General features: G+C 49.8%; 1 protein-coding gene across 1 annotated transcript; it reads left to right on the top strand.

Annotated features, from left to right (window-relative positions):
• The first annotated feature begins 469 nt into the window (after positions 1-469).
• THEG (theg spermatid protein) lies at positions 470-8,636 on the top strand. The gene is made up of 6 exons (XM_054013933.1): positions 470-564; positions 2,205-2,263; positions 3,276-3,342; positions 5,180-5,306; positions 7,280-7,427; positions 8,398-8,636. The coding sequence occupies exons 1-6, from the start codon at positions 470-472 to the stop codon at positions 8,634-8,636; spliced, it is 735 nt and encodes a 244-aa protein (XP_053869908.1).
• Positions 8,637-9,830: the final 1,194 nt, after the last annotated feature.

The raw sequence follows: 9,830 nt of genomic DNA, 5'->3' as shown, positions 1-9,830 counted from the left end.
GCGGGGCAAACCCCAGACCCCACTCCACAGTGGGCACTCGAGGGCTGGATTAAAATGTCTGGAGGGCCAGATGCAGGCCCCGGGCTGTAGTTTACCCACCCCTGACTTAGAGAGTCCTGTCATGGATCAGGCTGTATTGTGCTAGGGGCTATACACACATATCATAAAATACATTTATTATTATTATTGATTCTGTCACCCTCTCGTTGCACAGCATGTTACTCCGTGGGGCTACTTAAGGTGGTTGAAGGTAGCAGAATGGACCAGGCACAATGCCTTTTGCCCTGAGAGCCTTCAGATCCCCATGCAAACCCCTCAGGTGTGTTAGTCACAAAGTGCTTGTCTTTGATTGAAAAGCATCTTTATCATCCCCTCAGATATGCGGTAACACGACGCTGGCCCCTGGAAGCATCTTGTGTCATCTGGAAGGGAACTAAGCTCTGGAGTATTTCCCGAGAAGCCGATTGCTATGGTAACTCATGCCCAAACATGGGACAGCACCAGGGAGAGACGCATCAGTTACCTCGCCTGGCCGAAAGTCAATCACCAGATCATCTGCAACAGGTGGGTGCAGTTCTGCCCTGTTCCTAACCATAAGGGTGATCTCAGCCCTGCGTCTTCCTGCTTTCTCCAGAAACAAATCAAGGGAGCGGATTCTGCTGTCCTGTACACCAGCATAAATCTGGAGTCACTCCTTTGACTGCAGTGGAATGACTCTGGATTCAGTCTGGTGCGGGTGAGAACAAAATATGGTTTTAAGCAACTCTTGGATTCATTTACATCCTGCTTCCATTACCAGCATATTCTACGTCTGGTACTCTTTGCATGAAATAATAATGCTTGGCACTTACATAGCCACTTAAGGTAGGATTATTAACTAACCTCGTTTTATTGATGGGGAAACCATGGCCCAGAGAAGTGAAGTGACTTCCTCTAGGCTACATAACACATCAATGGCACAGCTGGGAATAGAACCCAGGCGTCCGGACGCCTCGGTACCCTTTGACGATTCCGAGTGTCCGAGCTATAGAGCGTATTCGCTAATTGTGGAGCCCCTCAGCAGCACAGAGAGTTTAGCAAGCCAGTTTTGTAGGGTGCGGTCTGATGAGGCTCTTCAACGTGTAAGTTTTTTCATCTCCCTGTGCTTTAGGTATCCATGCCCAGGTGGGAGCAGCCACACTGCAAAACCCAACCTGAGTTACTGGCTCTGCGCTCCCCTGGGGGGAGGGGGGATCGCTAGGATTTCTGGGGACACATCCCACGGTTCTCGTTGCTGCAGTAAGCTGAGCCGCTCTGCGAATCCCAGTGAATTGTGGGAGAACTTGTCTGTCCTTCCGGGCACACAAGGGGAATGGTGGGAAGGAACTGGAGGACTTATCAGCACTGGCGTGGTGCACTGACCCACGTCCTCACTGCAACCCGGGTGGAAAACAAATCTGGATTCTAGCCAAACCCCCAACTGGGCCAGCTACCCCAGTGTCGCTGTGTGGACAGAAGGGGTGTTAGGGGCAATACCCGAGCTAACAATAGTATAAACAGACCCTCAGTTTCCACCCCGCAAAATGGGGTTAATTGTGCTCACACACTTTTGTAAAGTGCTTTGCGATGTAGAGAGGAAAAGTGCCCATGTAAGTCTGATGAATTATTGTCAAAGTGTCCGTGGTACATTGCAGCTGGGAGGTGTCATTCCCAGCAGGGGCAGACATACCTGCTCTAGCGCTGCTCGAGATATCTCCTAAAAATAGTGGTGTGGCTGCTGAATCTCAGGGTCGCCGCCCAAATACATATCCAGCGGCTCTGGCAGGATCCCATTAAAACCTATGGGAACTTTGCCAATGACTTCACTGGGAACAGGATTAGGACCTAGATGAAGCTTGGATTGAGACAGGGCGTGCACAGATTTTTACTTTGATCCTTTTTGGGGGGCACAGAATGTGCCCCCCCCCTCCCCGGGAGGAGTTTGCTCTTCCTTCCCGCCCCCGCAGGGCCCCCCCAACTCTTCCTTCCCTGGCCTGGCAGGGACTCCCTCACCCTCACCACTGCAGCCCTGGGGCTGGAGGAGTTCTGTGCACCTGACGATTATTGGGGTGCCCCTGCTTGCCCCCACTTCCGCACGCCCCTGGGTTCAGAAGGTCTGAAGAGTGGGGATAACATTTCATGTTTTGCTGCCAATAAACTGACGCGGTGTTGGGTCGTTATTGCAGGATTTCAGTATACTGGACGGATAAATTGCCTTCGAAGACTCACAGGTTCACAGTCCCGGGTAAGATGACCATTTTACTGCAGGAAGAGAAATTAACCAGAGATTCTATATTATTTAAAAGCGGGTTAAATGGTAAATCTAGGAGTCTGTCATGTCCAAAAGTCAGCACCATCTGTCAGATGTTTGCTGGCCTCAGAAATAAGTTGTTCTTAGTCTAGGCCCCAGAAGAGTAAACAAGGCCCATACAAATCAGAGAGTGTGCAGTGTCCTGGGGTCATATCCTGCATTACTCATGAAGGGGGGCACCCTTTGCCGGCATTTTAAAACCAAGTGCCAAAGCCTGTTTCGTGTAGCTTTCCGCTGGCGTCTAAGCTCCGCTTTGCAGTTGACTTCAGATGCATCTGCTCAGCCAAGACACTGCTAGGTTGCTCAGTGGGCTTATGCTAGGGAGAAGCCCGCTTCTTTTTGCCGAATGTCACCCCACTTGAGCACCGCGCCGTCAAGAATCCAACCTGGAATCCCGTCTTGTCACGCAGGCACGTTCAAAGTCGCCTTTCAAGATGTTTGCTTGCATCACTTGGCTTAAGGAGTCATTTTCTCCCCCTGGAATCAATGGGCGTTAGGCGCCTACAAATACGGTTGAGGACCCGGTCCTCAATCTTCTAGGGCTTCAGTCAACAAGCCGCTAGCCTTTCTGCTAAGGCCTAGAGAGAAATCCATTTCAGAGCCCATCAGTACTGCTTTTTCGTCAGCAGAACGGGGGGAAGGGAGGGGGGGTTAATATTTATGGCCTGGGTTTAGTGCCGGATTCGCAAGTGCTCAGCTGCCACAGTCGAGGACAGTTTTCCAAGAGTCCCCAGCACTCGACATATGCAGCTATTTCAAAACTCTGACCCTTGGTGTCATGAATAAACCTCCTCCCTCTTGCTCCCATATCCCTGTTGGCCCAGGCAGAGAACGTCTCGCAGCCCACAGTGCATTCATGTCTTTCATGGGATGTTGTACAGCTAAGGTGATGGGACTCGGTCAGAAAAAGCGCCATGGTTCACAGTTGACTTTTCTTCCTCCCCAGTCTTAACGCCACGACAGGCAGAACTTTCTCGATCCAAAAAGATCTACCAAGGATTTGAAGAAAACAGGTGCGGAGAAATGGACTAATATGATTTCTGTGTCATGCGTAGATCCAATTGGATAGTTTTTAAAATTCAGATTCAGGAATATTTTCATGCATTAAAGCTTCAAGTTGGATTTGCTGTGAGACCATATTATTCATTATGTGTCTCTGGGCAGCCACTGTGGTTATGGGTTGTATAAGTACATAGATTGGCAGATAGCTAGATGATGTTGAACCTTGAAAGTTTCATGAATTTTAGCACAAACCTTTACAAGTCTGAAAATCCAAACTGGATTATTTGTTATTCCCCTGCTTACGAAGACTCAGCTACCCATCCAGGAAGCAGAAAGAATGCCAGGTGATTTGAGGTCACCAACAGGAGTACCAGATAGTCATAGGAAACAGCCAAGACAGTGAAAATGGATCTGACTACGCTTCGAGCTGGAAGGCATAATTTCTGGCTTGAGGAGACATACCCACGCTAGCTGTGATGGAGCTAGTCCACTAAAAATGGCAGCGTAGCCATGGCAGCACGAGTGGTGGGAAAGGCGTAGTTACCCATCTGAGATACTAGACCCGGACTCGGGGTGGCTAGCACCTCCCACCACTTGCACTGCTGCGACCACACTCTGTTTTTAGCAGGCTAGCTCAGCTAGTGTGGGTATGTCTCCTTGAGCCGGGGATCAGACCCCAGCTTGAAGTGTAGACATACCCAACGATTCTTTGAAAGAGTTTGGCAAAAACTGACCGATCTGGATCGCTGCATGGAAATTGGGGGTGAGTCACGGATGATTTGCTACCCCAAAACCGGCTACATTTGTAACCCGGTGTTATTTCAAATGGTCAGTTTGACCGTTTCTGGCTGAGCCACTAATGGGAACTTCAACATGGAGTTTATGAAACCGAGCCCTGGTCTACACTACAGACTTAGGTCAACTCTGTAAGCGTCTACACTAAAATGTTACCCTTGCCACCGTGACTCGCCTGCTATGCCGACTTAATAACTCCACCTCTGCGAGAGGCGTAGTGCTTAGGTTGACACAGCGTCTGTGTAGACACTGCATTGCTTATGCTGGCTGTCGCTACCTTTCAGAAGCCGTCCCAAAATGCCCCACGTTGACAGTTAATCATTGCAAGCGCTCCTGTTGAGGACACAAACGGCTAACACAAGGAGCGGTTCCTGCAATGTCTGTATGTTGACCTAACTTAGGTCGACATAATTTTGTAGCAGAGGCAGCATGTTTAGCAGGACCCAATTGACATGTGAGCCTTTCAGATGTTGCAAGTTAAGCAGGATTGGCCTGGTGCAGCGGTTGTATGGGTAACCTCTCGAAAACACCGAGGGGTTGCAGGAAATGCTGATTCCACAGGTTTGTGAGGTATGGAACTGACACCCCAGCATAGTGTGGAGGGAGCCTAATGTCTGGTGGCAGCAGAAAAGAGGCAGATGGTTGGAATGAAGAAGTCATGGAGTGGGTATTGCACTGCTGGAGGTACTACACATGAAGAACAGACCTGCAGCTTGGAGCACAAAAGCTCTGGGGGAGGGTGTTTCACAAGAGTTGGGTGTTAGATCCTCAGAGTTCTTGCCTGATATTGACCTAGATTCCTCCTGTTGCTTCAATCCGATACAGTATCCTTCCAGCCCTAGAGAGATGCATAGTGTTGCTGTGCGCTGTTACATTGCTACCTCACTCTAGGCCAGAGGTGGCTGCATTCCAGCAGCTGGGTGAACGGCACCCTGTCTTGTTTGTTAAGCACTGTGGGATCCCGGTGGTTTGAAGGTGGTGCGTACATGCAAGGTGGTGTTGCTTCATGGCGCCTAACCAAATCACCACGCTTCCCTCTTCTGCTGAACACAGGTCCTTCCCAATATGGCCAGTGAGTGCTGCCTCCAAACATGCTGTGGCGTCCCCCCGGGTGAAGGAGCTGGCGCATCCGAAACTCGTCAACAGTGCCTGGGAAGCTGATCGTCCTGTCTACACCAGAGTACGTCCATCAGTGGTGTTGTGAGTCTGTCACCAGGACTGCCAAGAGTGGGTTTGGGCCCCAGTAAAAAATAATTTTCGGGCCCCCCAGCAAGGATGGACTGGCTAAACAGGGCTGACGGTGGGGGGGGGGGAGCCGGGGAAGCCGGGCCCCCTTCTGGACCGCCGGGCCCCAGTAATTTGTACCGGCTTCCCCCACTCTCGTTGGCCCTGTCTGTCACCCCTCTGTCTGCAAGGTTCTTCATGTTCAACAATGACTCCTTATGACAACAGGGGTATTTGTGCACGGGTGTGTTGGGTTTAAACCCTGTTTGCCTGCATCAGCCGTAACATTTTTGACCATCAGCCTCTACGGTCTCCAATTCTCCTGCCGCAGGGTAGGAGTAACTCCCACTGATGATGATGATGGCCCTGATTCACTGCTGGTCTCTGCCTTGCACATTCATTTGCACTAGTGCAAAGCGGATGTAAAACTATTAGTATCACTAACTACTTCTATTACAGTAGCACCGAGAGACCCCCAACTGAGATTGCACTAGGAGCTGCACAGACACACGGTGAAAGAAGGTCCCTGCCCGGAAGAGCTTTCAGACAATGGGGTGAAAGGGGAAACTGAGGCAAAGAACGGTGAAGCGATTTGTCCAAGGTGTCACTGCGGGTCTGTAGCAGAACCAGGAAGAGAACCCAGATCTCCTGACTCCCATTCCCAAGACCCTAGCCACAAGACCATGCCATGTCCCCTTTCCGATGTGGTATTATTTGTATTCCTGTAGCATGTAGAAGCCCTAATGATGGGGCTCTGCTCTGCTAGGCATAGCGTTTCACACTCACTCTGCACTGGTAGATGCAAGGCAAGGAAGAATCAGGCCCTTCATATCCTGTAGGAAGAGAATTGGGCCATAGGGCCAAATAACAAAATGCATATTAGCAGTTAACAGCGACATACAGCGTAGCCCACAAGTCATTAGTTCTACAGGGCCCCAGGTATGCATGATGCTTTGCTGACAAATAAACCCCAAGCAAACATAATCTCCATTTAATGTTGAAAGTCTCTGAGCAAGCCCTTTTGCAGCTGATTCCCACCAGATTTAAAAGTATGGGGTATCTTGGGAGGTGAGGGGGAAGAAAGGGGCATGAAGAGGGACACATGGCAGCCAGCATGTCATCATATCCATGCATAGCAAAGTTTCACATGTTACATGCATGGGCAGCTGCTACATTAATGTGACGTCTGCTGCTGTTTGCCCAAAGTAATTAAATCTTGGAAACTTGCAACTCGTGTTTATGTTCCATTTTTCTCTTAGAGACTAACAAATTTATTAGAGCATAAGCTTTCGTGGACTACAGCCCACTTCTTCGGCTGTAGTCCACGAAAGCTTATGCTCTAATAAATTTGTTAGTCTCTAAGGTGCCACAAGTACTCCTGTTCTTCTTTTTGCGGATACAGACTAACACGGCTGCTACTCTGAAACCTGTCATTTTTCTCTTGCCTCTGGAAAACTCGGCACTAAAGCAACACCTGGTTTTTGCGAGAAGTTGCTTCTCTTTGTTTTTATTTTTCCCTTTACCCAGTTTCCTGTCTGAGTTGAGTTACTTACCTGTTGTCACACAGTAAGTCATTGGCTAGGTATAGAGTCTCCTAGCTGCCCTGGTATGGTGGTCTAGTCATAAGCCGTGTGTGTGTGTGTGTGTGTGTGTGTGTGTGTGTGGGTCCACGGGTATGTCATAGGCCTTATACTGCTTGGTGAAAGTTTCCTGTCACACTAGTGATGAGCGCTGAGTGTTGTTTCAGCCCGGAGATCTGACCCCGCTGAGGATATACAATTCCAAATGGCCACCCCGTGCACCATCAGGGAAGTTCGAGGTTATGCTACGCAAGACTGAAAAGTTTCATTTCTTTAAAATATTGACAGCCGGGGGAGCTGGAGGAATTCAAACCTGACCCGATCCTAAGTCTAAGCATTGTGGTTTCAGGTGAGCAAAGGAGCCATGACTGCTGCTGCCCGGGAACGAACCACCCATCTGGCTAAACCAAAGAAACGGGATTTCTCAGCCAAGCTGGACGCCCCATCCACGCCTCCACGAAGCATCACACAATTCACCAGGACTGAATACTTAGCCCGTAAGAGACCGTACTTCCCTCCTTGTTGACAGTCACAGGCCTTTCGCCTACAGGTAGTTTCTGCTGGGGCTGTGCAGCAAAAGGAATAAATCTTTTAGAGAAATATCTGGGTCTTGGGGAAGCCAACTTTCCAAACAAAGCTCGTTGTGTGTCCTCCCAACGCTGTGTAGCTTCTCCTGCCTGCCTCTGAATCCCTTCCTTCCTCAATCAGAGAGGCAGAGGAGGTGCTGCTGTGTCACTGGGGAGTAAGCTGCCAATGATCAAAGCCAGTCCCTTCTGCTCAGGAGATGGCACAGAGCTCCTCCCCACTTCACCCTCAGGTCTTAGCCAGTGTCTCTTGACAGCAAGTGGTTTTCATAGAATATCAGGGTTGGAAGGGACCTCAGGAGGTCATCTAGTCCAACCCCCTGCTCAAAGCAGGGCCAAACCCCAGACAGATTTTTGCCCCAGATCCCTAAATGGCCCCCTCAAGGATTGAATTCACAACCCTGGGTTTAGTAGGCCAATGCGCAAACCACTGAGCTATCCCTCCCCGTTTTAAAATGTCGCATCTCGCCTTCAGGCTGGATTAGTCAGTGTCTGTAGAACTGTCAGTGCGGAGTGTTATTCCTGTGGTGAGGAGCGTTGTCTAGTGGTTAGAGCACAGAACTGAGGGGGACGGAAGATCTAGGTTCTAGAATCAAGCTCTGCAGTTGAGTTAACGCGTGGCCTCGGGCCCTTCAGTGCCTCTGTTTCTCCATCCACAAAATAAGGGTAACACACCTGCCTCACTGGGGTGCTGTGAAGCTTAACGAATGAATGTTTGTAATATGCCTTGAGATCCTCACAGGGAAGGGGCTAGAGACACTTAGGATCAGCTTAACTAAAAGTATATATTCCAGCGGAATACAGAAACCTCAAGAAATTTCCCAGCATTGAGCCTCCGATTAAAACACGAAGCATTTGCTCTCTTTCCCCTCTGCTCTCGCAGGGCCGAAAACAGAACATCCGTCCTATCTCCATGACAAACCAGTCCGGTGGGCCGTGTCTGCGGGCATCAGGAATGCCGTCCTGTCCGCTAGGCTCTCTGAGCTCGCCCGACCCAAGGTCCGCAAACAGATCTATGAGGGCTACAACCCGTACCGGATCTCCAGTGCTGCCCTGCACGCAGAGGCGAGTCCCCGTCTGCAGGAACTTAGTATCCCTCAAAGAGTAAGAAAAAAGAGGTAGTAAGTTCTTGGGCTCTCCGGCACCGGCTTTGACTGCCTTGGCTTGCACATTAAACGTTGTGCAGCACAGCTCGGCGTGGTGCCCCGTGTGTTCAGGATCCATCGCGGTAGGTAGCTGGAGGCTGGAAGTCGCTGCATGTGCTGACTGTGACAGCAGTCGCTCGCATGCTGGGGAAGGGAATTGTTGGGTGGAAGTCCCCCACTGTCCGCCCCACACACAAGCACAGACACTCTGAGAATGCCAACTTAGCTATTGGCTTTGCAGTCATTAAATACAAGGTGAAAACTGGCAGGGCTATCACTGGGGTGGCAGGAGAAGTATCGTGTCTCGCGGCACCCACCTCCTTGGTACAACTGGGTGAATACTGCAGAGGAGTATTAATTGCAATACAACTTGTGAATCTGCTCACGTGGTACCTACACCCCCTTCTATTCAAATATTTGTGCCAGCAAAATTTAGTTTGCAAGAATATTCCTGGAAAGGGAAAATGTCAAAAGGTGAATGTCTATTTGCACGGGTATTTCCCCCCCTCCCCTTGGTGTGCTTGCACAGACAGCTTGCTTGCACTTTGCTGGTTTAGGGGGGAATCAGTCAAGGAGTGGAAGCAACGCTGTGTGACACAGATGACCGAGTCCACCGCGCAGATTCCAACTAGCGAGTTCTCAAAGCAATAGCATGGCAAATAGTGTGTGAATGGCCTGCAGCCTGAAATGTGTCCCCATGAACCATTCATCAGATCGCTTTGAATGACAAACAAAATTGATAAGTCCATTCCTGGGTAAATCACAAAGAGGAAAAAGGTGCTAAATTCAGGGAATGGAATAGGTCCCCCAGCTGTAGTCCGGCTCCAAAATCCAGACTCTTCTGCTTTCGCAGTGAAAATCCCATAGACACAATGTGGTCAGGAGTGAGAGAAAGCAGCCATTCTTTTAGAAATGGGTTTGGAAGCAAGACGGGGTTGGGTGCATTTTCGGTTGAATAAACCGTGCGTGTCATTTGGTGGAGGCCTTCAAATAGACCTAGACCAATCTGCCCTGCCATGGGATAAAGATCTGCTGAAGTGCTCTAGTTCTTGGCTCAAGGACCACCACCCTCACTTCAGAAGCACTTGAAAAAGCTTTGCTTCCCGAGCTCAAACGCACGAGTGAAAATGAACAAGGAGCAGATGGCTGGGACGCCTGGTATGAAGTCCTT

Source organism: Malaclemys terrapin, chromosome 24 (assembly GCF_027887155.1).
Source record: "Malaclemys terrapin pileata isolate rMalTer1 chromosome 24, rMalTer1.hap1, whole genome shotgun sequence".
Taxonomy (NCBI): domain Eukaryota; kingdom Metazoa; phylum Chordata; order Testudines; family Emydidae; genus Malaclemys; species Malaclemys terrapin.
Note: the sequence above shows the minus strand (reverse complement) of the source record. Positions and strands in the feature narration are given on the sequence as shown.

Excerpts from the sequence above, each read along its gene's own strand:
- THEG (XM_054013933.1), top strand. The coding sequence starts at position 470 with ATGGTAACTCATGCCCAAACATGGGACAGCACCAGGGAGAGACGCATC. Across the intron at positions 2,264-3,275 it reads TCACAGGTTCACAGTCCCGG|TCTTAACGCCACGACAGGCA; the intron begins GTAAGATGACCA and ends CTTCCTCCCCAG. Across the intron at positions 3,343-5,179 it reads CAAGGATTTGAAGAAAACAG|GTCCTTCCCAATATGGCCAG; the intron begins GTGCGGAGAAAT and ends TGCTGAACACAG.